This window comes from Psittacula echo (genome assembly GCF_963264785.1).
Source record: "Psittacula echo genome assembly, chromosome: 23".
NCBI lineage: Eukaryota > Metazoa > Chordata > Aves > Psittaciformes > Psittacidae > Psittacula > Psittacula echo.
In genome coordinates, this window is record NC_137748.1 from 4,292,806 (window position 1) to 4,319,710 (window position 26,905).

The window sequence follows — 26,905 nt, forward strand, 5'->3', positions numbered from 1 at the left end:
GCACAGACAATGTCTTGCTGCTTGGTGGATCCAGTTTGATCTCCGGCTCTTCCATGCTGGCGCTATGGCCTAGATCCCAGTGAGCACTGCAGCAGCGCAGCACCGGGGATGAACTCAGAGCATCACAGACACATGGAATCCCAGCCTGGTCTCCATCGGAAGAGACCTTAAAGCTCCTCCAGCTCCAGCCCCTGCCACGGGCAGGGACCCCTTCCACTGGAGCAGCTTGCTCCAAGCCCCTGTGTCCAACCTGGCCTTGAACACTGCCAGGGATGGGGCAGCCACAGCTTCTCTGGGCACCCTGGGCCAGCACCTCAGCACCTCATCGCCATTAATCACAAGCATTCAACTCCCAAGAGCTGCTCTTGCTCCTGTGTCCGTTCCCGCCACTCCCCGGCCCGTACCCGCGGCCGTCGCCTCCGCCTTCTGCAACCGAAGCCAGGCCGCGCCCTCGCGCCTGCGTCAAGGCGTCACCGCGGGCGTCAGGTGACGTAACGAGCCCTGCAGAGCAGCAGGCGCCGTGTCTCCTCCCGCCCTGTGACATCACTTCCGCTGCGGGGCCCAGCTGAAGCGCGCCGTCGCTAGGAGACGAGCCCGCGTGACACCGCCCCGCGTGCGCGGTGACGTCAGGGACGGGAGCCGCTGCGGGTCGGGCGGCGGCGGCGGCGGCGGGTGCAGAGCAGGGCGCTGTGGCAGGTAACGCGGCGCACCGGGGTGGGCCCGGCCGCCCTCTGCGGGGCACCGGGGAGCGGAGCGGGGAGGCTGCGGTGTGCGCTCCGGCCCGGTTCTCACGGCGTTTCTCCTCAGAGGCCGCGGCGGGGCCGGCGCCGCCATGGGGGAGCTGTTCCGCAGCGAGGAGATGACCCTGGCCCAGCTTTTCCTGCAGTCCGAGGCTGCGTACTGCTGTGTCAGCGAGCTGGGCGAGCTGGGCAAGGTCCAGTTCCGCGATGTGAGTACTCGCTAGAACCGAGCCCCCGGGCCCGGCGACACCCGGCCCGAGGCCCCCGGGCTCCGCGGCTGAGCGGTGCAAACGCGTTTCTCTCCGCAGCTGAACCCGGACGTGAACGTGTTCCAGCGCAAGTTCGTCAATGAAGTCAGGAGGTGTGAGGAGATGGACCGAAAGCTCCGTACGTTGCTTCCGTAGGGCTCTGCTCTGGGCTTCCCCAGCAGAAGCAAGCACTGAGGTTAACCCTGTAAGGCAGCGTCAGGCAGCAGAGTGCTGACCGGAGGGGCGGAGGCTGCCGGCTCTCCCTGCACCAGCCGGTCAAACCACCTCCGGGGCTTGCTTCCGATGTGAAAGACATTCATAGCATCATAAATGGTTTGTGTTGGAAGGGAGCTTAAAGCTCCTCCAGCTCCAAGCCCTGCCACGGGCAGGGACCCCTTCCACTGGAGCAGCTTGCTCCAAGCCCCTGTGTCCAACCTGACCTTGAACACTGCCAGGGATGGGGCAGCCGCAGCTTCTCTGCGCACCCTGTTCCTTAACCAAATAAGACATCTTGGAATAGGAGGTGAAAGAATTCCCAGCCACTGCTGGGGCTGCGTGGTGGTTACAGTGGCAGTTTGACATTGAAGTATGTTTTTAGTGAACACTAACAATGCTGTCTCTCCAGGGTTTGTTGAGAAGGAGATTAAAAAAGCAAATATTCCTATCATGGACACTGGTGAAAACCCAGAGGTGCCTTTTCCACGTGACATGATTGACTTGGAGGTGAGGATGTGTGTTAAGACTCTAGTGTTTGGTAAAACCCAATGAATTTGATGGCAAAGGTGCATTAAGCATTGTCCCCAGCTGCCACCTGCAGTGTGAGCTCTGCCAGCTCACACCAGGCTGAGCTTTAGTCACAGGCATTGCTTCCTTGTGCATTTGCCCAAATACAGTGAGAAGTGAAAGGACTTAAAAGGCATTTCACCCACTTCAGTGAATGCACAACTGCGGGAACTGCAGGGTTTACAGTGGGGCAGTCTAAGGTTTATAAGGGTTTTTAATGATGTGAAGAACACTGTGTTCATCCAGCCTATAAAAGTCTGCATTAACAGTCTGTAAAAGCCTGCAGAGAATGTCCCAAACCCGGAGCTGTGTCTCATGGTGGGCTGGAGCCACGCTGCAATCGCGTGGGGACGTGAAGCATCCTGCCTGCTTCCTTGTTGTAACAGACCTAACAGCACTTGGGTGTGGAATTGCTTTAATCCCATTTTCCTTCTCCTTTTCACACCTTGCAGGCAAACTTTGAGAAAATTGAAAACGAGCTTAAAGAAATCAACACGAACCAGGAAGCGCTGAAGAGAAACTTCTTGGAGCTGACAGAGTTAAAATTCATCCTGCGTAAAACTCAGCAGTTCTTTGATGAGGTCAGAATATGGGGGCTGACACCTGGGGAGCTGGCTCTTCCGCCACATGTCACCATGTTTAGTCTCCAATATCCTTTAGTTGCTGGTTTGGACAGCAGAGTCATTCCTGTGCTTCAAGATAGCTGCTCAAATGGTTTTCCATGCTCCATGCAGTACACGCAGCTACCCATGATTTACCTCTTACGTTGTTGCTTTGGGGTTGTTTTAGTTAAGCAATGGTTTATCTGAGAATTGTGTAAAGTCAGGAAGGTGCTGGCAGTCTTTAAAGCACATCAGCAGACCAAAGCCTTGGTGCTACAATCGAGCCTTTTCTGCAGTGGGTAAGTTCTTTGGTACACAGGCAGATGAACAGTCCTGCCTCACTCACACAGGGGAATTGCAGTCCGGCTTCATTTCTCTTCAGCTTTCGGAATGCTGTGTGGAGATTACATATAAATCAATAATACAAAGGCCCCCTGCAGTCACTGATTATTTAATGGAGCCTTTGATCAAACCCTGAAGTTCTTGGAGGTAAGTTCTGGAGCAAAGCTGCAATTGAAAATCATCAGGACTTTCTCAGACAGCAGCTGGGCCAGAAACTGGCAACTCCTTCAGTGGACCTGAGAAGAGCTTCTCTGATGTCATTCATGGTACCCCCGTGGGAGGAGGCATAATCCTTCCTAGTAAAGCTTAAATATCTCAGAGTCCAGGGGATTTTCTCAAAGAGTTTGCCCAATAGTTTTTAGAAGGACACATTTTAGCTGAGTATATGTCCTGTTTCATCTAATCCAAGGATTTGATCAAAGAGTTCTTACTGCGTTTGGCTTCTGGTATATACAAAGGTTGTGATCAAGTAGAGCTGGGCTCCTGCAAGCTTCAGCCTGTTTAGCTAATGGTTGGGGTTTGGGTTTTTGGCACGGGGTGCTGCCTGTTCAGGCATTCAGGTTGTTCCCGTGCCTGGGAACAGGTCGTGTCTGTGCTGACAGAGATTCTGCTGCTGGTGTGAGGGGTTGATTGGTCCTGGGGTTGGTTTCAGTACCAGATAAATGTCTTCAAGTGTTGAACGTTCATTCACAAGAGCCTCCTTGGACAAACAGCGTTAACCTGATCATCTGGCACTTGGCTGTGTTAGGTGCTGCTGCCGGCTTGTGCTACCTGAGGGCAGGTAGTTTCTGTCCTCTGGTGGGAGCTGCCTGCTGCTGTTCTTCCGGTGCAGCGTGCTCACACTGAATTGAGATCCAGACCCATTTTCTAACCAGTCTCCATCAGGTCACCCGCAAAGGGAACTGAGGTCACACTCCAGTGAACTGACCACAGAACGTTTCGATGGGTTCCTGCTCCTGTTGATAACCGTTTTCTGTAATAACAAACCAAACCACAAGCCATAAATGCACTGCTGTGTGTGAAAGCGACCTCAACATCTTGTTATCCCGAGCATGAACCCTTTTGTTTCTTCATGCTGTCGTTTGCACAGTACCTTCAACACTTGAAGACTTCAATGAGTAGTAATTAAGATTGTATTATTCATAATAGTGAGTTGCACAAGAAATGGCTTCACACTCCAAATGACTTAGGTCTGGGCATTTGCTCTCTGGAGTTTGGGGGAGGGTGGCTTGTTCCTCACAGGACCCTGTAGCCATTTCTTGTTTCAACATACCATGTTGATGATTATGCTCCTTTTCTCAGTCTTCTTGTCTTTGCTTATGAAGAACAGTATGAGCTGGAGAGATTTCTCTGAAAGCTTTGCCTAGAGTGTGAGCGTAAAAGAAGACTGGAAAAGTAATGGTTAATGGCATGCAGTTCCCCATCTCTCTCTCCTCTGACTCTTCTCACCACCTGCTTTGTTTCTGTTTGCTTTGCATTTATCATTTCTGTCTGTGCTCGGGTTAGTAAGTTGATGGTGAAACGAATCCCTTTTGGTTTGTGTGAAAATTGGTTTCCATTCTGTTTGTGCGTTGGGAGGGGCTTGAATTGTATGGCAGAGTGCAGGGAGTCAGAGCAGGACTGTGATCAGGAGGGGAAGAATTAACTTGGTTTTCAGGCCATGAGATTCAAGATGCTGATCGAGATAAAGGTTCTGATCTGAGTGAACAAAAAGCAATTAAAAGTGTTTATTAATGAAAGGTCTACTCACTGATCACCGGCATGCAAATGCTTGGGTTTTTCTTACCCAGAACAACCTGATGTAAGAAGTACTTCACAATCACTCTGATATTTCACTCCGTGCTGGTGAAAACTCTTCTTCAAAGCAAGTTTCCTAGAGTCTCATTTCTCTGCCTTGTAGCTGTAGAGCTTTGTCATTTCCACACAGTCTCTTGGGCTTTTATTTCTGTTACACCTTGGAACACTGCTTTAGTTGTCCTTCCAGAACCAGAGCTGTTGTTGCTGTGGCACTTCCTTTGCAGAAAGGGAGTGAGCATCAAATCTAAGTAGTTGAGAGATGAACTAAAATGATGGAGGGGGTTTATTATGCAAAGAACGTTCTTATTTAGTAGAACTGGTCAAGACCTTGACTACTGATAAATACAATCCAAGCCTCTTACAACTGTATCTTACTGGTTTTCAACATTGTGAAATCTAGGTACCAGCCAACCACTGGTATGTTTGCTTGGTGTGTGGGTACCAAACTTTCTTCTTTTGGTTGTGTCCTCTGTGAAGCAAAATTCTCATTCAGTTTTTGGTGTTGCCCCAAGTTACCTTAAAGTTGAAAGCATCAGAAATTCTTCTTGTTGGCTTTCCAAACTAGATTAGGGACTCCCTTGTGTAACATCTGTGAGCTAAAGCGAGCATGGGCACAAGCAGCTGAGCTGCCTTCGATGCCAGCCTTGCAAAACCTTGTGTATGGCAAATACATTTATCTGATGAGCAAGTAAAATGTAGAGGGTTGGTTCTTCTTCCCACTAAAATGATGATGCAACTGTTGCACAAAGCAGCTCTGGCTGCATCACTCAACTTGCTATAGACTTTTGCAAGGCTGCGCCGAGTCTGTGCGTGCATTTTATGTGTTCCAGGGTCAAACTCTACCTTTAAGTGTATTTTAGGAAGTTCCCTTTGTAGGGAGACCTGCTGTGTACCACAAAGGGTAGAGTTTGGCCTCTGTTTGTGCTAGGGAACTGTCATTTTCATCATTCCATTATATAAGCTGCAGAAGCAGAAATAACAATGATGTGGGCTTGAATCATGTGTGAAGATGCGGCACAAGAGGATGTGGTTTGAGCATCCATCCTGACTTGACTTACTGGCACTGACAAGCTATGTTCCCAAGAATTTTAACCTGCAAATCAGTTCCAGTGAAGGACAGTATAAAACTGCAGCCTGTTTTAATGCCTGCCTAGTCAAAAAATGAGCATCGTTGTCAGAATGCCCTAAGCAATGCGCCTGGTGTGTCTGGCAGTAGTACATAGGGTGAATAAGGATAAATAGCTTGAAGAATGAAAAGATGTAATCAATAAGCATGTTTTTAAGCTGGAAGTATTGTGTGTTTTCCCTGGAGGGAGACCTTTGTGAAGCCAGTAAAGAAAATCACCATGCAGGACTTCCAGGTTTTGTTCCTGATTCTGACCCTCTGTGTACGCTGATGTGGTGAGTAAGATGGAATCAATCAGACTCCTGTCATGTAATTCCCAACTGAATGAGGTATTGCCTCTGCTCCGGGGCATGGCTGACACACAGGTCTCACATCTGGTTGTAGGGTAACAGCCATGGGCAGCTGCAGGGGGTCTCGAGGTGGGTTGAACCATCTGTGGAAGAGCTGAGCATCTTCCTCTTGTGTAGGACCAGGCTTCCAGGCTCTTTATATGCAGGTGGAATTGCACAGGCACCTCTTAGAAACACCTTTTGCATCTTTATTAATATGCAGAAGGTGCCCAAGAGGGAAGCAGCATCTACCTTCACGTTTTTCTCCATTTAAGAGACAGGGAAAGATGAGGTGAAGTGTCTCACTCTGGTTTGTGCCATTAAAAAAATGGTTCTTGGGAGCATAAACTTGACAAATTCGATTGAATTCTGCCTTTCTTCAGACTTGTGTATCCCACAGCCTCTGTTCAGCTGCAGCAGTCTTTAAACTTCTCTTGTACGGAAGCTTTGCTGAGCCATTCCACTTTTCCTCTTGTTTTATTCCTTGCGTGTGTGATTCTTGCTGTATTTTCTATCATTTCCTTCCTCTTTCTGCTGTCTTCTGTTCTTTCTTCTTTTCTGGCCTCCCCACTCTCTCTCCTGGTTCCTTGTGCCCTGCATGCCACTAACCAGTTTCATTAGATATTAATTGATTTGTGAATTCAGGCTGAATTGCATCATCAGCAGATGGCGGATCCAGACCTGTTGGAGGAATCCTCGTCGCTCCTGGAACCGAGCGAGATGGGAAGAGGTGCCCCGCTACGACTTGGGTAATGGCAGCTTGGGCTCCCTTTTAGCTGGCTTTAGGATCCCTGGGGCTCAGCCTCTGGAATCTGCAACCAATTGTGTGCAGTTGTGCAACTTGCCAGACTGGCACATCATAAACCCAGCTGTTGGTCTCCATTCTTGTCCTATGCCCATTGATTTCCCAGCTCATATTTGTGCTTCACACTTTTCTCCCTGCACAAAGCCCCTGTACTTGTTTGTTCCCTGTAAATCTGTTCTGGTGCTTTTTCAGACGTTCTGAGCTCTGGTGAAGCTCGTAACTACTCTGAGCACCCAGTACTCTGAGAAGCTGCATAGTTCTGTCCCCTCTTTATTAGCTGCTTCCAGGCTGTCTTTGCATGTGTGTAATTGTTCATCCAGACACAGGGGTTTGAATCACTGGGGTCTTCTGAAGCATGTACCCAGCACATAGTCAGTGGCAGCCATGGCTGCTATAATCCTTGCCATCTAATGTATCAGGATCCTGTTGACATGAAGACTAATAGGCATAGAAACTGTATGTGTAAATGCATTTATTTCTCCTTTAACCAGAGATGTATACTTCCTTTATTAGACTATTTGGTTCTGTTAAAAGGCATAGCTTGTGCCGTAGTGCAGTTGTGGTTTTACCTCTGTTTTTAGAGGACCTGCCATTTTGCTTCAAGAACCCATTTTAAAGCAAGATTTTAGTCGCTTTCAGTGCGATGCTGAGCTCCAGCTGCCCTCAGCGCTCTGAGTGTTAGGCTGTGATTCCCTTTAGGTGCAGAGCTTCATCTTTGTGCTGTGCCCTGGGCAGGTTTGTGGCTGGTGTGATCAACCGGGAGCGGATCCCCACGTTCGAGCGCATGCTGTGGCGAGTGTGCCGAGGGAACGTGTTCCTGCGCCAGGCAGAGATTGAAAACCCCCTGGAGGATCCTGTGACGGTAAAAGGACCTCCTGTTTACAGCAGCAGAAGCCTCAGATACGTGTAGGGGTCTTGGATCTATCCATTTAAGCCTCTGGCCTTCAGTGAGCTCCATGCAGGCAGATGTTTGGGTTGTGTTCCTTTCCAGCACCTCCTTGCAGCCTCCGAGGCTTTAGTGACTAATCCTTTATTAAAACAAAAAGAGCAGGATATTGAAAGAGGGAAGGACAACTCAAACTCTGGACTGCAGGAGGGCACATTTGCTTCTCTGGCACAAACAACAACTGTCTGAATAGGTCCTAATCCTCCTTGAGAGAGGCTCTTGGGGACAGGAGCAGGCTGTAACATCTGTGGTTCATTTCCCCTGAGCTTGGACCCATTGTTTTTTCTTACTGTGCTAATCAATAATTTGAACACCCACCTGAGGTTTGCTGGCTTTCTTATAAAGAGTAGGCATTGTGATTGGGCCTGGTTTTACATTTGGTGCCCTTCTTTGCCCAAACTTGAGCCCAAAGAGTGCCCAGACTTTGGGTACTGTTGCTCTTAACTTCTAAAAGGAAAGGCTGCACTGGAACAAAGCAGAGCTGAAACCCAGTAACTGCCTCGTTGCTGCTCAGGGAAGGCGAATCCTCCTCCTGTCCCACCGACTGCTGGTAGTTGACCTGTTGAATTATCTGTCTACTCGGAGAGACTTTGTTCTTATTGTGCAGCACTTCCTCAAGTGGAGGTTACACCTAGTGTAATCATTCCTGCAACACGATGTTAAAATTTCCTAACTAGGGTAGAACAATAACTTGTCAACAAACGCAGGAAGGGGACCTGGCCACCCACTCCAGAGCAGCTCTGCAAGGAATGTGCCCTTGGCCTCCCTAGAGAGGCAGAGCTGTTAAACTCCTCTTGGGCTCATTTTCATTCGCTCTTTAGCTTCTTGTGCTGTTCTGAGGTGAGCTGCCTGCAGGAAGAGCTGATACATGCTCCATGTTCTGTGTATTACACACGATTGATAATGGAGACTCCAGAATTGCATCAGTAACACAAGTAGGGGTGTTCCACTCTGAGGCTAAGAAAATGGCTTTCCTTAGGATTCTTAGTGCCGTAAGGTCCATTCTTGACACAGAGCAGATACGAGCTCTGTGTGTACGGATCCAGAGGAGGGGAAAGTAGAACTGTGCTGTAGTTTGCTGTAATGCTCATTTCTGGAGCTCTTACGCTGTGCTCCTTCTTCTGTTCTAGGGGGATTATGTGCACAAGTCTGTATTTATCATCTTCTTCCAAGGCGACCAGCTGAAGAACAGAGTCAAGAAGATATGTGAAGGGTATGAAAGCCTTCCATCTGGGCAGCTCTCTTCAATACTCGAAACACATTGACATGACTTAATACTGAGATTGTTCAACACCTGATCTCATGGTGACTGTAGGAGTACACATTTTGACAGCAAACCAAATGTGCCAGAAGTAGCTGAAACCTATTTTACAGTGAAACTAGCCCCTCCCCAAACCTGGCATGCTCAAAGTAGATGAGTGTTTGGCTAGAGAATGCCTCAGACCAAGGGGGTTCAAGTGTTGAGCTCACAGACAGTCCCAGTGGGCTGTGAGCAGGCGATAGTCTCATGGGGCAGACCAGCAGTGAGTACTTGTAGCAGCAGCTGTGTTGGCTTGATAGCAGCACCCTGAACTGGGGTGGCTGATGGACTGCGTGACAGTGCCTCCGAGCCACTTGTCACCACAGGGAACAGAGGGCTTTCTCCCACTTCTGTTTTCTTAAGTGTTCAGCTTCTGTTTTGGCTGAAAGCAAACTCCTGTATCCACTTGATTTAAAGGCTGAAACTCTGCTTGGCAGTTTCTGCTGATCAGAAGCTTCTCTTAAGGTGCTTCTTGCTTTATTCAGCCTCAGCCAGCTATTTCCCTGACTGATCTCTCTCTTCCCATCCTTGTTACTGAGGTGGCTTGCATGTCTTTCAGATTCCGTGCCTCCCTCTACCCATGCCCTGAAACACCCCAGGAACGGAAGGAAATGGCTTCTGGTGTCAATACCAGAATTGATGATCTTCAGATGGTAAAATAAGGGGTCAATGCCCTTGTTTCTTTTTAACAATCTAGTTGCAAACTTGTTTGGTTCCTATTAAAACATGAGCGTTTGGGGCCCTATCAGATGACTGTATTGTCAGCTCCAGGCAGCTGGAGACCAGCAGCTCAGCATTGCAAGACAGATGTTGGGAGACTGCTCAGTGTTCCTTGTCAGGGGTTAGGATGATGGGGTGGCTTGATGTTTCTGGAGGGCTGAGTTCATTATACACATGTATAAGTACAGCATTGACAGAGAACTTCATACCAGGGAGCAGAGAGGAGTATGCATGTGTAAGGAGATACCATGTTTTCCAGCTCTGAAAGCATGCTTGTCTGATTGCCTGCTTCATCTGCCAGAACTCTGAGAGCGCTTCCACTTATTTCCAAGCTGAGATAACAATGCTGACGTTAACTTGGCTCTTCTCTTTTTCTGCCTGTCTGTACTCTCACGTTGTGCTGTCCTGAAGAGCTTCTGCTTTACAGCTGATCTCTTGTGCAGCAGCCTGAGGTTATAATGCAGACAAATTTAAGGGATTTGAGACAAACAGGTTCAGAAACTAAAAGGAAAACTGGCTGAATTTGGAGTGCTGCTTTCATAAACTGCCCCGAGCTGGCGTTGTGGAGTGCAGCTCTTTAGCAATTTTGAAGTAGACAAGAACTCAGAAGCAATTTAATGAGTAGCATGCAAAGCTGCAGGTGCCCTGTGTCCTCCCCTTCCCTTGAGTCTAAGACTTTCCAGTCTGGAAATCTGACTTGGCCTGAGTTAGGTATGTTCCAGTTGGGAAACAGCCTCTGTAGAGAACACTTTCTCCTTTTCCCTCCAGTAAAAACCTCTCTCATTGTAATCTGTTTTCTTAAGGCAACGTGCGCCTCATTTGTAGAGCTCTGCTCTGCTCTTTCAACCTGGGTGGAGGGAAAAGTGTTCTCTGTGCATTCTGCACAGTTCATTGTTTGAAATACCCACCAACCCTGGAACTGCAGGAGGGAAGGGGTCAGAAAGTAGCCCTGGAAAGAAACCTTTAAACCTTTTAGCAGAACTATAGTAATACAGAGCCTAAAGCATATATTGTGGGCATGGGGCTGTTCTGTGCATGGGATGGGGAGAGGGCTCATTGTCTGCTGGTGGGTAGGGCTTGGTCAGCCCCATTTTGCTGTGCGTGTCTGTATGCTTTGAGTTTTGGCCAATGATGTGGCCTCATCCTCGTCCTCCGCTTCCCTGTGCAAGGTGCTGAACCAAACGGAGGATCATCGGCAGCGGGTCCTGCAGGCAGCTGCCAAAAACATCCGCGTGTGGTTCATCAAGGTGCGCAAGATGAAGGCCATCTACCACACCCTGAACCTCTGCAACATCGACGTCACGCAGAAGTGCCTCATTGCTGAAGTCTGGTGCCCTGTGGCTGACCTCGATTCCATCCAGTTTGCTCTCAGGAGAGGCACTGTGAGTAGCTGCTGAACTGCAGCATCCGCAGCAGGGGATTGATTCTTCCAAATGGGATCCATCCCCTGGGGCTGTTGGAGTCAGTCCTCACAGAGGACAGTTTGTTTAACGTGCAGGAGTCACGGCTTGGAGCTAAACTTTGTCACAGGGATGTGGTGGGAAGCTGGAAGTTCAGGGGAATGCTGTGATGCTGAGGCATTCTCCTGTGCTTCAGGTCTTTGGTACATTTAGTTAACCTGGCTGTGCTGCAGTCCTGCTGTTTGGATCTATAGTAGACCTTACTGAAAGGAACTCTACAGGACATGAACAAGCTCACCCTCTGCTCAGACACATGAGAGCTGGGTACCTTGAAGTCCTTTCATTTGCTGTTTAAAAAACCCAAGCTCCCTCTTGCATGAGTTTTCTTGTCGGTCTTAATCAGACAATGCCCATCCTTACTACAAGTGCTGCTTCTCCTGCTACACTAAGTGGAGAGCAGTGGAAACTTGGCAGCCTTCCTCAGCTGCTCAAGTGTATTTCTCATGGTGGAAGCACACTGCGGACATGCAAGCTTGTGGTTTTCCAGTGCTAACAAGGAAGTGGTGGTGCGCTCTGTCCTCCAGTGCTCAGAGGGTGGGTTTTCTAATCTTTCTCTTTGTTTAAACAGGAGCACAGTGGATCCACTGTCCCATCTATTCTAAACAGGATGCAAACCAATCAGACCCCACCAACATACAACAAAACTAACAAGTTTACTTGTGGCTTTCAAAACATTGTTGATGCTTACGGCATTGGGACGTATCGGGAAATCAATCCAGGTACATTCAGACATGGGGAAGTCCAAGACATCTCTCTCAATTTTGTAGTTACGGTGTTCCTCTGTATTGTTTGCCCTGTGTGGAAATGCCTAACAAAGTGTTTCTCCTAGTAGAGGAGAAGCTTGGGAATTACACTGCTGAATGGTACGGATTGTGCTGTGCTCAATCAGGGCTTTTCCAAGTGCAGTACATGAGGAGTGTCCCGTTTTCTCTTGCAGCACCCTATACGATCATTACCTTCCCCTTTCTGTTTGCTGTGATGTTTGGAGATTTTGGCCATGGAATCCTGATGACTCTGATTGCTGTTTGGATGGTGCTTAGGGAAAGTCGGATTCTCTCACAGAAGAGTGACAATGAGGTAAAGTGGACACTCATGCTGAGCTTTGCATTTAAACCAGAGTTGTAGCTGGTTTCCTCCATCCTCCCCCTTCAGCTGACAATGCCCATTACTCCTTTCATTTGGAATTTGGGAAGCCTGTAGACCACAGACTTGAGTGGGATAATTTCATAACAGTAGTGAGTTCCTTTGGGTTTCCTTTTGGCTATTTATAGGGAATGATTTCAGTTGTTTGAAGGAAGTGCTGTAGATAAGCTGTTGTAAACAGATCACCCAAAGCTTGGTTGGATCATGAAGGGCTTCAGTCACTGCAAAACTCCTGCTTCCTGTATGTGTAGATCTCCAAGATTCTTGCAATTTGCTGATCCGGGTGGGTTTTGCTTGCTCAGGGCTTCAGCTGACAGGAGGTGAACCAGAGTTAAGCTGCACTGAGAGAGCTGAACAGGATCTGCGTTGCCTGCTTCCAAACTGTGCTGCCAGTGGGGGGTTGCATCAGTGTGTGCAGTGCAGTTTGTCCTCTTCAGCTCCTCCCAGGTGCTCTGTGCACAACCACACTCTTCTGCAGCCTCTGGGTTCAGATTCTCTTCTGCAGTGCTGCCTCTTGCACCCTTAATTCCTGCCATGGGGAAATAGAAACTTCGGGCTTTTAGTCCGTCTGGCGGTGTTCTCGTCCTGCAGCTGACTGATTTTACTGTGTCATGAGGCAGCTTCCTTGTTCTCATGGACTTCCTTTGTTCCTTTCTGGGTTGTTTTTTATACAGATGTTCAACATGGTTTTTAGTGGCCGATACATCATCCTGCTGATGGGGCTGTTCTCCACCTACACCGGCCTCATCTACAACGACTGTTTCTCCAAGTCCCTGAATTTCTTTGGCTCATCATGGAGCGTCCGGCCCATGTTCACGAAAGGCAACTGGTCGTGAGTAAACAGTTGGTAACTAGCTAAAGAGTGACAGTGATAAGCAAGTGATTTATCTGTCCCCATTGTCCTCCGTGCTCAGGAAACCAAACTTGAGCTCAGTCTCAAGCAGCACTGCAGGAGAGGGTAAATGTGCTCTCCATCGAGTTTCAAACCAGCTTTTTTTCCTTCCAGAAAACTTGTGCAGATGTAGTTTAGCCCCTTTCTCGTAGGCATTCCTGCCCCCTGCGTCTTTCTTCCTTGTGACTTGTCGAGAAACAGATTTATTATTCATTCAGGAAAATCCTTAGGACCATGCAGGAACCTTGAAGTTCTCTCTGTTTGAGACACTCCTTGCTCTCACGAGGGGAGAACACTGTTAGTTTTTACAGAAAGAGGACACTGTTGCTTGTCTTAATGTTTGTATGATTTACTTCTACCCAAACAGAGATGCCTTGCTAGAGACCACTCCTCTGCTGCAGCTGAACCCTGCCATTCCTGGGGTGTTCGGTGGCCCCTACCCCTTCGGCATTGACCCGGTAGGAGCCATTCCTTCCTTTGCTGTCCTTAAAGAACATCCCTGTGTCAGCAGAAGTGCCTGTCTGGTTCACTGTATCCACAGCTCAGCCATTCCCTTAGCAATCAGTGTTGGAAGTACTCCTGAATGATCACATTAATTCAGCTCCCACTGAAATGCTGGATTTGGGATGGACAGACTCATTTGCAGGTCCATTAAAGGCCTCTTTCTCACTTTCTCTGACCTGCAGGGTTTTAATCAGACTTGCAAATCACTTGATGAAGTTACTTTTTGACCTTTTTCAGTCAGTCTTGGAACTGTAAGTTTTGAGTAATCCCATCATTTTATATCCACTTACATCAATAACACTGCTTAAAATGCTTGATACAAGACATGGTGTGTTCCACATTCACAGGAAGTGCAGCAAATCAGAACCATGTGTCATTGTTCATGGAAATGGATAAATATTTTCTTTCCTGTCAAGGATACAGCCCCATTTTTCCTGCAGCCTTTGCCTACCATAAAAACAAGCAGGGTTTGATGCCTGCTCTGCTGGTGGATCAGTTGCTGTAAAGTGTTCCCAGCAGGAGAGGTGGGCTGCTCATTTCCCCAAAAGGTATCCGTGTGGCAAACACATCTTGAAAAGAAACCTGCTCTTGCAGCCTGATACTTCCTGGATGGTTAACAGTGTTTAGCTTAAAGTGAAGCTTTTCATCCTCTTCTGGTTTCCTTTTGGTGGGTGTTGGTTTGACCTTGTTCTGTTTTCCACAGATTTGGAATATTGCCAGCAATAAACTGGCCTTCCTCAACTCCTTTAAGATGAAGATGTCTGTGATTCTTGGCATTATCCACATGCTCTTTGGTGTCACACTGAGTCTTCTCAACCACATGTAAGTGCTTTGCTCTGTTTTCCTCACTGGGGTGGGGGGCTTCTTCGGATGTGTGTTAGTTTAAGCTGCAGGAGCCCATCAGACTTCAGCCTCTGCTGAAGGAGCAGCACAGTTGTTCCTGTCTGGCTATGCAGAACGATGCGTGTCCCGTCGTTACTCGGTTTAAATCCCAGCTACTGCTGAGCCTCTGCGGTTTTGTTCTAAAGATGATAAAAGCTTTTTGCCCTACGTATACCTAATGCTGACCAAATGTAACATTAAACTCTCCATTTCCTTCCCTCCCCGTAGCTATTTTAAGAAGCCGCTGAACATATACCTGGGATTTATTCCAGAGATGATTTTCATGTCGTCACTCTTTGGATACCTCGTTATTCTCATTTTCTACAAATGGACAGCCTACGATGCTCACACCTCCAAGGATGCACCAAGCCTTTTAATACACTTTATCAACATGTTTCTCTTCTCCTATAGTGACCCCAGTAATAAGATGCTTTATAAGGGGCAGGTGGGTGCTCTTGCTAAGTAAGATCAGAAATGCTTCATGATGTTGATTATGATTGTAATATTAATAATATCTGATAATAATTGTGAAATTGAGCAGGAAATGTTTTTTCCTCTGTGATAGAGGAAATGTGGCATCACTTCTGAAGCCTGACACTATGTAATGTTGAAGAAGGAAGAAATAATCCCTATACCAGGAATTTATATCAGTCTGAGCATGTCAGCTCTGGCTCCAGAGCATTTGGATTCAGATTAGTAGTGGAAAGTGATTAGGAATATTGTCCTGCATCTGCAGCGTGATGCCTCTAAGCTTAGTTAAGACACTAGTGCCATTTCCTCCCAGCACTATCAGACATCTGTCAAATCCTCATTCCCTGCACAATCTTGTGGATTGTTCCCTAATCTAACCCAGTACCAGCATTTCATGCTGTGCACAGTCAGCTGGGGCGTGCAGGCAGGCATTAAATACAGGGTTCCAGTTGTTCAGTGCTGCCTGCGAGCTCTTGCTAGGTTCTATGTGTGTGTTTGAGCATGTCAATCAGCTGAGACCTGTTTCTTTTGCAGCAAGGCCTCCAGTGTTTCCTTGTGGTGGTGGCGTTACTGTGTGTGCCCTGGATGCTGGTAGCTAAGCCCCTGGTCCTTCGCCATCAGTATTTGAGGAGGAAGCACTTGGTGGGTGACTACCTCTTCTATGTTCAGTATGAAAACTAATGATGGTTGAAAAGCCACGTTCTCCATCTTGAGCTTGGATACGTGGGGTCACACTGTGTTGTGACCTGCAAAGTGGTTTTATGCATATTCCTAGGCATGAAGGCAGGTGGGTTTTGCTAGAGGCACAGTGTTGCTTGCCTGCTCCTCAGATCTGTATCCAGCATCAAACATGTTTCTAAAAGCCCTTTATGTTGGTAATGATAAAAACAATCGATCTGGCTTGGGCTTTGTCAGCTCTCTTACTGGTTGCTGGATGCACTTCTGTGCCTTTGCTAGGCTGGCAGTGTAAATGCAGAGATGTGACCTTGCTGGGGTGGCAGACTGATCAGCTGCCTGTTCAAGCCGTTTGGATGGCAAAGAATACCAATTAAAAGGACAAACCCCAAAGTAGCCTGAGGCAGTCGTTATGTGAGGGGCTGTCTGCGGGGTCCTCTCTAGGTGCCCAGCTGTATGCAAAGTATCTTTATATATATAATGTAGGAACCTGGCACACGTGCACTGAGGAGACTTGCAAGTTCTCCCTGCATGTGTGGCAGAGAGCTTTTGGGATGTGAAGTGAGTCAAAGATGAGTTCAGTTAAAGACACTCCCTCTCCCTTCTCTGACCATCTTTCATCCTCCCATGTCCCCTCCATTCGTCTCCCTCTCTCTTTTTGTTTTCTTCCTCCTCCCTTTCTTTTCTTCCATTCACTATCAGGAAGGGCAGCCCGTGGAGGCCCAGGTCAGCCCAGTCCCGAACGAGCAGGCACTAGAGGCAGCAGCGGCTGCAACAGTGAGTGGATTTAAAAATCACCTGATGGATTTAAAGATGGGAGTTGCCTTTCTATCTAATGGTCAAGAGAGCATGGAATGTATCTGAATTCCCTAAGTGAATGACAACTGCACCTTTAGGGTGAAAAACGCTTTCTCTTGGAAAGAGCAAAGTTCAGCAAAATTGATACATTCTGGAAGAACTACCAGGCTGAAGGATAATAGTTATGTGTGCCCAGAATGCAGGAGTGCTGCTGAACTCAGACCCTGCAGAGCAGCATGAGAATACCACATCCCCCAGGTTAAGTTCCCCTTTTCTTTCCTTTTCTTGCATATTTGTTGAAGACACATGAGGATTCTTTTCAGTGAAGCATTTCTGTTTGCATTATGTGTTCCCCAACATCATGTTTATGTGATGGCCTCCCAGCAACTTCCTGTCAGTGATCACAGGATTTCTGACACCTGCACCCTTGGAGAAACCTTGAATTGAAGCTGTGATGAAGTGGGTGTGCACAAATAAGCCTTTCAGCAGCAGTTGTCTCTTCTTTGTGTCTGAACCTATAGACAGCCCTTGACTGCCAAAGCTTTCTGGTGGAGTGAAGGTTGCAGCAGGACTTGGTCTCTTCCCCAGGGGCATTTCAGACTCACAGGTCTTAATTTATAGTCCCTCAGATCACTCACGAGCGTTTTCTGTCTCTGGAGGGAGATAGAAATCCTGCTGTAGAGCGCACAGCGCTGCTTGCTGAGCAGCAAGCCAGAGGTAGTGATGTGCCTTCGTTGTCCAGCATGTTTCCAATGCATGTAAGCCCTGCTTGAGGGCACTGTCAGGTGATGGGACATGTTCGTGCATCGTTCTTGGTGGTAAGCTGCTATGGGGAGGAAGCCTGCCAGGAATCCGATGGTAACTCTGCAGTGATCACAGCGAAGTGGGAAGCGCTCCCGGTGCTTTCAGAGTTCCAGCTCAGGCTGTGGGTTACTCCGTTGCATTCGGAGCGCAGTGTTGGTACGGCCGAGGTCAGATGTGGGATGTCAGCACAAATGTCTAAAAAAGGAACTGCTTGCACAACGTAGAGGTTCCAAGTAAGGGAAAGTCTGAATTCCCAGGAGCGCTGAGAGTTCGCCTGGCGCTGGCGGGGAGCAAGTATGTGTGTGTTCGTGTCAGTCTCTTCTGCTGTGACTTGCCACGCTGTGACTGTGCTGTTTACAACAGCCGTGGTGTGTGAGTGCCTGTCCCCAGCTGCTGGGCAGAACGTTGCTCTGTTGCACTGCGGTGCCAGCAAATGTCCTCTTGAGAGACGTGCCTTTTATTTCACTTGGGGTTGCAGTTACCGTGTAGAAATGTATCCAGTACTCACCCAGACAGACTTCTTTTCCCCAGCCCTAGCAGGAATCAGCATCTTTCCCATCCAAGCTGGGAAATAGAATTCTCCAGCTGGTTTAACCTGAGCCTTCGTACTTAATGTTTTGTTTCCTTCTGTGAGCTGCTGCTGCACGTGGACTCGTAAGAAACCCATGCTCTTGCAGTAAAACCCAGACAACACTTTGCTCTTTCTCTTTCTGCACGTTAGGGAACACACAACTTCGGTGGGATCCGGGTGGGCAATGGCCCGACTGAGGAGGATGCTGAGATCATTCAACATGACCAGTTATCTACCCATTCCGAGGAGGGGGAGGAGGTAAGCACCACCCTCTCTCGGGGCAATGTTCCCAGGAGCAGAATGTGCTAGCTTTTTGACTGCATTTCCTGATTTCCAAGCTGTTTAAATAGCAACGCTCTCAGTGAAGTGTTTTCATAGCAGTTTTCGTACAGATTATCCCTTGCTTGTTCCCAGGACTCCAGAAAAAGCAGTTCAGTTTGCATATAAAGAGAAATGGGGCTCTGTTTGTCCTCATTAGAAAGAACCATCATCTATGGGGCTGCACAGTGGGAGCTGCAGAGTACTCCTGGGTGGCTCATGCAGCCTCTGCTCTGGCTGAAGAGCAGTGCTGGTGCCTCCTGCTCCAGGGTCAGCAGGCACCCAGGGCTGTGTTTCTGGAGCAGTGGAATCTTGGTTATGTTCATTTTGATGGCTGGGGATAATATTACTTGCTTTGCCTTACTTGAGTTGATCTCGTGTAGTCTGGGTGTATTCTGATGCCTCTTGAGCCGTATCTTGCCTCTGTCGTGCATGTGATGTGTTACTGCTTCACCGTGTCGTGTTTAGGAGGGAATTATTGAATGTGTTCTTGCTGAATGTGATGGAGACCCTGCACTAAATGTAAAACTTGTGTTTTCAAGCCTACAGAGGATGAGGTGGTAAGACTACAGCCAGCTTTGCCTTCATGTGTCTCTGGACCATTTCCCATTGGTGTCAAACACGTGCCGAGTTAAAAACATGTCACAACATCTTGTTTTCCAAAGGATCTGGCTACTTCCATGCTATAGGCCATTTTGAATGCCTCATACATTCATGCCCATTAACAGCCCTTTAATTACTTCACCTACACAGCCCGTTTGCCTGCCCCTCTGTTGCAGATCTTCCTTAGCTTACCCAGAGAGCTGGAAGTCTGAAACTGAAAAGTTTTTGCTTTTAAACTTCTGCAGGAGTCTCATTTGCCTTACAGTGTGTCTTTGGTCACTGTGCACGGCAAAAAGCTCCTCAGAGCTCTCTCTGCCCAAACTCCCTGCTACTTTAAGGACAATCCAGGCTGGTGCCAGTCAGCAAATACAGCAAAACCAGTCCAGCTTCGTCCAGCTCATCAGCTATAGAAGGGAAGCTGCGTTCTGAGAAACTGCTCCTTCATGAGCACTTGTAGCAAGCAGGAGTATTAAAAGAAATAGGGGTCTTTAGGACTACTCATGCAGGGTTGACTGTGGGCTTCAGCACTGTCAGGTAACCAATTCTATTACAAAAGCTATAAATGCCGTGACATGGAAGCAGCTTCCCAGCAGTGGTGCTGCTGTGAATCGTGCTGAAGGTGCTTCTGCCTAGAGCTCTATTACATACAAGGGCATCTGGAGCTGAGGGGGCACAGAGACTGCTCCTTCGGGCAGGCTCAAGTGAAGACCTTTGCAGTCCATGTTCTGTGCAGAAAGAATGAGGTTTTTGACGTCTGATTTAGCTTGTTTGCCATAGTTCTTGCCCTGGATACACTAGGGGAGAAAGAGGACTATAAATAGCTTTCTGTGCATGCTTAGAGCATTAGTCACTTGATGTATTTAAAACATGGTGTTCACTTCACTTAAATAAGAGCAGTTTCTGAAGCATGGATTAAATCCAAAAGGCAGGGAATGCTTTCCCAAGCTGCAGAATAAGGAACTGGCCCCCATGGCAGACTTCCTTATAAGTTCCTTTGTTTCAGAAACTACCAAGACCCAGAGGCTTGGCCAGTGAATGGCGGCAGATGTGACCCTTTCACAGTTGCTTTATGCATTACTTTTGCTTTCCAGAGGGCACGCTTGTGTCTTCAGAATGCTCTTGTCCTGTAGCAAAGGTACATACGCAGCAGTATCAGCTTGGAATACTGTCTCCTTTTGTGTAGCAGTACGTATGATGTACTGGTGAATTCATGTGAACACGACCTTGCTGCTGAACAGTCTTTTCCTGGCGAAGCCCGTGGCTCAATTTGAAATAACCTTACTTTGATATGCTAGAATGTGAAAACAAGGATGCTGAGACTGAACCATCACCCTACCAGAGGGTTTTCCTTTATAACCCCTCCATGCTAAACCAGGAGAAGACAGTGTCAGTGTGTGACCTCAAGCACCATGCGCTGGGTAGCAGCCCCAGCAGTGTGCTGGCTCAGCTCTCCCCATGGCCCGTGTTCTCTTTGCAGTTTGACTTTGGGGACACCGTGGTGTACCAGGCCATCCACACCATCGAGTACTGCCTGGGGTGCATTTCAAACACTGCATCCTACCTGAGGCTCTGGGCTCTCAGCTTAGCCCATGCACGTGAGTATTCCTTGTGGAAGTGAGGTTTGGAGCAGTGTGGATGTGGGAATGCAGGGAGCCTCTCAGAGCTCAGCTCTCAAGCACTGCTGGAGGACAGAGCTGTGTGTGCCCTAGCTGGGAGGAATGGAGTGTGAACAGCAGCGTCTGCTTGCACATGCTCTGCCCAAAGGGAGGGATGGAGCGGAAAGCACTGAATGAAGCAAAGAGCTGCTGAGCAAAGGCTCTGCCCTGCACCGTGCGTGACAGTTGGAGGCAATGTCCTGACACACTTGGCTGCACAAGCTGTTGGCCCTCTTGTTCCCCACCCCAGTGCAGTGGGAGTTTGCTTGGCCTGAGTTTTTGCTTGAAGTGAATGGGAACAACCCCTCCACTCACTGCACCTTCCTCTCCCCTTCCTCCTGCAGAGCTCTCGGAGGTGCTCTGGACCATGGTGATCCACATTGGCCTCAGCGTGAGAAGCCTGGGGGGAGGCTTGGGCCTCTTCTTCATCTTTGCTGCTTTTGCTACCCTGACGGTGGCCATTCTGCTGGTCATGGAGGGGCTGTCTGCTTTTCTCCATGCTCTTCGCTTGCACTGGTGAGTTACTGGGGCAGCAGGAGCTTCAGAGCTCTTTGGGCAGGAAAACCGATGCCACTTGAGCTATGCAGAGGTGCCATCTTCTCGAAAATGGTATTGACACAGGCAACTGTGGCTGTAAAATTGGGGTTGGGGATTATACCGAGCCAGGATCAGTGCTGGAGCACCACAAACCTGCCTGAACACTTGCTTGTCCTGCAGCAGATGTGCTCTGACAGCAGGAGGTCTCTAACAGGGTCAGAGATTTCAGGCTTCTTTCTAGTGATGCAGCACTGTCCTGATGGGATGTGTGACCCTTGCTTAGAAATGATGGAGAGTAACTGGTCTCTGCTTAACAATCAGACCAGAGCTTTGTGAGCAGTGGGATGGGATGGTTGTGCTGGATGGACGAGTGTGTTGTGGCTTTCAGTAGGGCTTTCTTGTTCTGTCTTTTGGTTCCAGTGTTCGCTTTCCTTAGTGAGCAGTAGCTACTGACTGCAGTTACCTTCACATGGTCTTGTTCCTCTTTGCCATACCTTGCACTGAACAGGGGCAGCTTTGCCCTTAGGCGTGCTGGGGAATGGCAGCTCTTTCTTGCTGGCCTTGCTTATTGGCAGATGCTTTTGTGGCCCCTTTCCCATGATGATGAAGCTCCTGTGATGCAGCCAGCCAGTAAACAAGAAGGAATTACTCATGGAATGCTCGTCGCTTTCTGTGCACCCAAGTATGGGAGGTATTCAAGAGCTTGCTCTAATCCCTACTTGAGAGCGCTCATTGTTCCCCTTCAGCTCCCCTGGTTCCCACTGGGTGGGATCACAGGAGCAATGCGGGAATGGGCTCTGCTGGCCAAGGGCTCTCCTCAGCCCGAGGTGTCGGAGAGGAGGACGCCTGTGCTCCGTGCAGCTCAGGTCCCTGCCATCTTGCCTGGTAAACAGGAGAACAAAGTGAAGCCCCATGGAGTTCACAAGGAACGTTCTGTCTTGCTTCAATGGGAAGCAGAGGCTGGGAGCAGTGAGTGCCAGAGAGAGCCATGCTGGGGAGAGAAACGGCCTTTTTGCCCTTCTCCTGCTGCTGGGGAGGGAAGGCTCTGTCCTGGTCCCTCCCTGATGGGGGGGTCCCTGCGGCATCGCCATCTTGTGCTGCGGGAGCCGGGGGCTGTGCAAATGGCTGCTGCCTGCTGCTGCTGCTGCCTTTCCTGGCATCCAGCCTGGAAATCCTCCTGGCCGGCACTCGGAGCTCGCTGCTCCCTGCCTGCTCTTTCCTCATCCCCGTCCGTGTCACTGTGCTGAGCCGCTGCAGCCGTGTGAAGGAGCTCTGCAAGCCCTGCCCTGTGTTCCTGCTGCAGCACCCAAGAGGAGCAGAGCGCAGGCAGGATCCCCATGCAGGCAGGATCCTAATGCGTGTGGGGTGGGTTTGACCCGCAGTTGCTTGTGAATCAGCTGGGTTTCAGTCTTGCTCCTCTGGGCTGCACGTCTCTGAGCAGCAGGAGATGGACAGTTCTGAAGGGCTTCGCTTGGCAGCCTCAGGGTGTTCCTCTTTACCCAGAGGGATGGGCTAAGATGATAAAGCATGGTTGGAGATACCTGTCCTGTGCTGGTAACGCCAGACTCCCTCATGGGTACCACTCACAGAGCACCTGGGCCAAGGGAATTGGGGGTTGCAGCTCAGCCAAGGGGTGGCTCTCCCATTGCCAGCCCAGCTCCAAACCTGCCTGGAAAGATGGACATCCCTGAAGTGGCACAGAGAAACCCGGCTGAGCCCCAGCAGCACCGGGCTCGCTGCTGCTGTGCAGAGCAGTGCAGGGCACTCACGGGGACCTAAATATGTTGAGGTAACTTTAATGGTTCTCTAAGAGAGAACGTGCTCGAGCTTAGAGCCCGGGAAGCAGCTTAAGGCAGTGTTTCAGACTGAACGGAATGACCTGGGGTTTGCTGGGATATCACAGTGAGGAGGGAGGCACCTGCAGTGGTTCAAAGAACACGCTGTTAACATTCCTCCTTTTTGGTCCTGGATGTGAAATGGGGATGTTTGCAGCGGGACGTTCCCTGTTTAGGAACGGAGGGGGCACACAACACATCCAGCTGTGCCGGGAGGAGCAGGTCAGATTTGCTGGCAGTGGGACAAGGGTCCCCGGCAGGAATTCTGTAGGTGTGGGTGGTTCTTCCTGGAAAGCAGGGGGAATGCAGCGTGGGTGCTGGGAAACCGGCACAGCGCCTTCCATGTGCTCTGCCTGTCAGACCCGAACCGGGAGGGGCGCCTGGTGCCGTGCTTTCCCAGCGCGCATTCCCTGTGCAGGCGGGGCTGGGGCGGAGGAAGCGCTCCGAGTGCCGCGCCGGGATTGAGGCACATCGGGCCTCCCCTCCCCGTAACATCCCTGCTCTGCAGTGTCCGACCTTTCTGTTTGCTCCTCAGTAACGGGGCTCAATGTGGATGCGTGCATGAAAGCAGCCTTTTTGAAGCCGGTCAGCTCCTCTGCTGCGAGCAAACACAGACTTTGTCCTAAAGAAGTCTGTAGCTGAATCCCAGCATCAGGCGTTGAGGCAGGAATGGTCTCAGTGGTTCTGTTTTCCTGTGGAAAGCAGTCTTTTAGGCGCAGTTTTGGGCCTGATTTGGAGCCAGAAGCTCTTTTCCCTACAGTATGTCCCATGCCCAGCCCACAGCTAGAAACACCAGGTAGCAGTAGACATAATACAAGCAGATCAGGTTAATTCAGAGCAGTAAGGAGTGGGGTTTACATCACTCTGTAAGAGTGTTGGTGTTAAATGAGCCCTGTGATGTAGGGGGGTCAGTTCCAGAGCCTGGAGCAGTCAAACCACGTTGTTACAGTGCCAGCTGCCTGCTGAATTCTTCCCTAGAGCTTCATCACTGGTGGGAGATGCTCAGTGCAGAGCTCAGCACTGGGGCTGGTGGAGTGATCCTGGGAACAGCGGTGTCGTGCTGGAAAAGGGCCTTGGATTCTGCGTGTTCCTGAGGACACTTCCAGAAGGAACCCCCAGAATGCTTGAGCCGTGGTAATTGGGTTAAAGAACCGGTTTCAGTCCTTCCTCAGCAGCCTCGCCTCGAGCTCCACGCTCCCAGTTGTGGCCAGCTGTAAGCGAGCGTGGCCAAAGGGATGCGGGGCCAGCTGGAGCAGTTCATTGCCAGGGTTAAGGTTTCATTGGCAGTGGCTCTGTGTGACTCAGACACCCAACCCTCTGCCTCCAGTTTCCCTTTGCTTACAGAACCGTTCCTTAGTCACAGGATACTCATGGAGATTATCAGGGTTCCTGCAAACTGGAGCCGGTTGGCAAGGAGCCCTTCCTCCCACACGGAAAATCCTGCTCATCCTAGGGATTCCTCTGCAGCTCTGCACGAACAGGCAGCAGTGATGAGCACCAAGCTGCTGTTCTGAACCCTTCCCTGCTGGGAAATTGCTTCTTGCTGCCTGAAATACCGGACTTTGCTGGTTCCTGACTGGGCAAAGCCTGATCCAAGGCTGCTTCTCTATGCCTTGTGCGCTGCATTCATGGCTCTGCAGTTTGCTGCCACCTGATTCCTGCAGGGACTTGGGGGTTTCAGCGCATCACGCAATGGGAAGTGTTCCTCACGAGGCTCCTGAACCACGGAGCTTGTTTTTGTGTGCTGCAGGATGATCGGGTTCTCTTCCTCTGTTTGGTTCTTGCTGCCCATTGCGCAGTTCTGTGGAGCGCTGCTTTCTCTAAGCAGAGTTCATTAGGGGAAGCAGGGAGATGGGGCCGAGTTAATGTTCAGCTGGAGGCAAGAGGCACAGCTCTGCCTCTGCAGCAGTCGTGGGCAGAAACCAAACAGCCTGATGTAAATAAGCAGCAGTAGGTGGTGGGGAAGGCTGAGCACAGCATCACGCGACCCGGGCTTGCTCCAACTAAAGGTGATGCGAAACCGCTCTGGGCTCCCTGGGGATGCTGTGGCAGGGAGCTCAGCCCAGTTCTGGTGCCCTTTTCTTACCTGCAGAGTTCTGCTCTGCTGCAGAAGCAGCAAACAAACGTGGGCTTTGTGCTCCATTCTAATCCCAGATTTTCCCTTTAAAGCTTCGTTTTGGATAGTCAGTGATGGCGCTCAGCTTGTTGCTGAGCCATAGCAGAGAGTTGCCTTTCTCATGAGCTCTCCCTCTTTCTTCCCTTGCAGGATTGAGTTCCAGAACAAGTTCTACACTGGCACTGGATTCAAGTTTCTCCCCTTCTCCTTCGATACCATCCGCGAGGGGAGGTTTGATGATTAAGTGTCCCCCCTTCAACAGTGCTCCTCGTGGCCAGCCCTGTCCCGTGTGTCCCAGTTGCATGTAACCCTCCCATAGTGAATGTAACTTATTGCAGCACCCCAGAGCTTTGTCTCTGGGGTAGTGAGTGACACTGGATCAAAGAAACTCTCATCCCTTAAGTTTACCCCTGCAGATAGCAAGTGCACGAGGTGTGTGAGCCAGGGTGTGCAGCGTGTCCTTGGGGTGTGCATCAGGGCAGGACAGGGATGCAGCCATGGCTCAGGGGCCACACAGCACACAGAGGAAGGGCTGAACACCCTCAGCCTGCACAAAGCTGCTCAGGAAGAGGACGTTTGATGTGTGGATCCCATGTCCCTGCCTCTGAACAAACACACGGGGAGCAGGTGGCAGCCTCGGCGCTCCCACGTGTGCTGTGCTCCCATCTATGTCTCATCCCGGGCAGGGATTCGGCTCCTTGAGGTACTGGTGATGTGTTATCATGGTGCTGGGGTTCTGAGGAGCCCTGAGGGCAGAACAGAGGCTGAGTCTTGCCAGAGCAGCCCCATGGCAATAGGCTCTCGCTGCTATTTCCCTGCAGTAGCTGTTGCTTTGTCTCTTGTGCAAGATGTGAATAATTCCTCACCCTCCTCACGTGGATGTAGCTGTAGGAGCAGTGGTGTGCGTGCGCGTGTTAGTGCTGTGTGTAACTGTCGTGTTTAACTCACAGTGCAGCCGAAGTGCTTGTGTGTGACCACGTTAGGACAATACTGAGAATCATTGTAACCCGAATGGAGGAGGAAAGGCCACGCGGTGCGGGCTGGGTCAGGTGATGAGAATTGGGTTTGTGTGCGCACGGGGACCCTTGTGCCGCACGTGGCTGCATGGTCACAAGGGTGTTTGCAGAACCAGAGCTGGAATCAGGCCCTGGCTGTGGGTGCAGCAGTGGCCTTGGTCCTGCATTGCTCACAGTCACTGTGTACATTAAACCACCTGCACAACAACGAGCCTGGCCTCTCTCCTGCTTCCCCTGCGCTCGATGAGCTCCTCTGCCCCTATGCCTCCTGCTGGGGGGTGCTGGGGCCTCTGTCTATGGATCCCAGCCCCTCGATGGGTTGTGGAAGGAGCCCGGTGTAACCGTGCCCTGCTCAAGCATCCCTGTGCTGCGTTATCCGAGCTGGCAGGGGCTGGTTTGTCCTGAAGCCTCCACAGCCGCCGGTAACTGGGGCTGTACGAGAGGAAGAGCTAAGGCTGGGTTGAACCTGGGCTCTGGGGCTGCCTCTGCACGGGCAGGGCTCCTGCCCTGCTCCGCTCCCCGGTGTTTGTTCAAGGCCTTTCCTGCCCAACGGGGTGTTCGGTGTGTGCAGCAGCGGGAGGGAGGTTGCGGTGGGTTCTGGCCATTGTGTCCCCTGGGGGGTGAGGATCCAGCCTGGGCTGCCCCTGCTCCTGCACTCTCCGCTGGGCCCGATCCCGCGCTGCTGCCGGGGCCAGCTCCGTGCAGGGGCCGCGCTCCCTTTCGCCCCGTTCCCCGGCTCTTGCCCCACTCCCGGATGCAATCATCGGGCTTCTCCCGCTTCCATCCCTCCCCCGGGCCGCCCTCACTGCCCGGCCTCGGCACCAAAGGCGCCCGGAGGGGACCCGCTCCCGGTCTCGCAGCGCCCCCTGCAGGCCGCACCGGGTCTC

General features: G+C 50.2%; 1 protein-coding gene across 4 annotated transcripts; it reads left to right on the forward strand.

Annotated features, from left to right (window-relative positions):
• Window positions 1-591: 591 nt before the first annotated feature.
• On the forward strand, window positions 592-26,229 carry ATP6V0A1 (ATPase H+ transporting V0 subunit a1). 4 transcript variants are annotated; one of them, XM_080633614.1, is made up of 22 exons: window positions 592-696; window positions 808-949; window positions 1,049-1,127; window positions 1,614-1,711; window positions 2,224-2,352; window positions 6,613-6,716; window positions 7,508-7,634; window positions 8,849-8,931; window positions 9,578-9,671; window positions 10,908-11,120; window positions 11,767-11,917; window positions 12,136-12,275; window positions 13,016-13,173; window positions 13,601-13,691; window positions 14,441-14,559; window positions 14,848-15,064; window positions 15,625-15,732; window positions 16,468-16,542; window positions 18,089-18,196; window positions 20,337-20,454; window positions 20,859-21,030; window positions 25,153-26,229. In XM_080633614.1, exons 2-22 carry the CDS (start codon window positions 833-835, stop codon window positions 25,244-25,246), a joined length of 2,595 nt encoding a protein of 864 aa, XP_080489740.1. In that variant the 5' UTR covers window positions 592-696; window positions 808-832; the 3' UTR covers window positions 25,247-26,229. The 4 variants fall into 4 exon arrangements, with proteins under 4 accessions (XP_080489740.1, XP_080489737.1, XP_080489738.1 ...); XM_080633611.1 differs by lacking the exon at window positions 16,468-16,542; XM_080633612.1 differs by lacking the exon at window positions 16,468-16,542 and having other exon boundaries at window positions 6,631-6,716.
• Window positions 26,230-26,905: the final 676 nt, after the last annotated feature.

Bases quoted from the DNA above. Each gene is read 5' to 3' on its own strand.
- ATP6V0A1 (XM_080633614.1), top strand. From the start codon at position 833: ATGGGGGAGCTGTTCCGCAGCGAGGAGATGACCCTGGCCCAGCTTTTC. The intron at 9,672-10,907 runs GTAAAATAAGGG...TCCCTGTGCAAG, and splicing joins GAATTGATGATCTTCAGATG to GTGCTGAACCAAACGGAGGA. The intron at 20,455-20,858 runs GTGAGTATTCCT...TTCCTCCTGCAG, and splicing joins TCTCAGCTTAGCCCATGCAC to AGCTCTCGGAGGTGCTCTGG.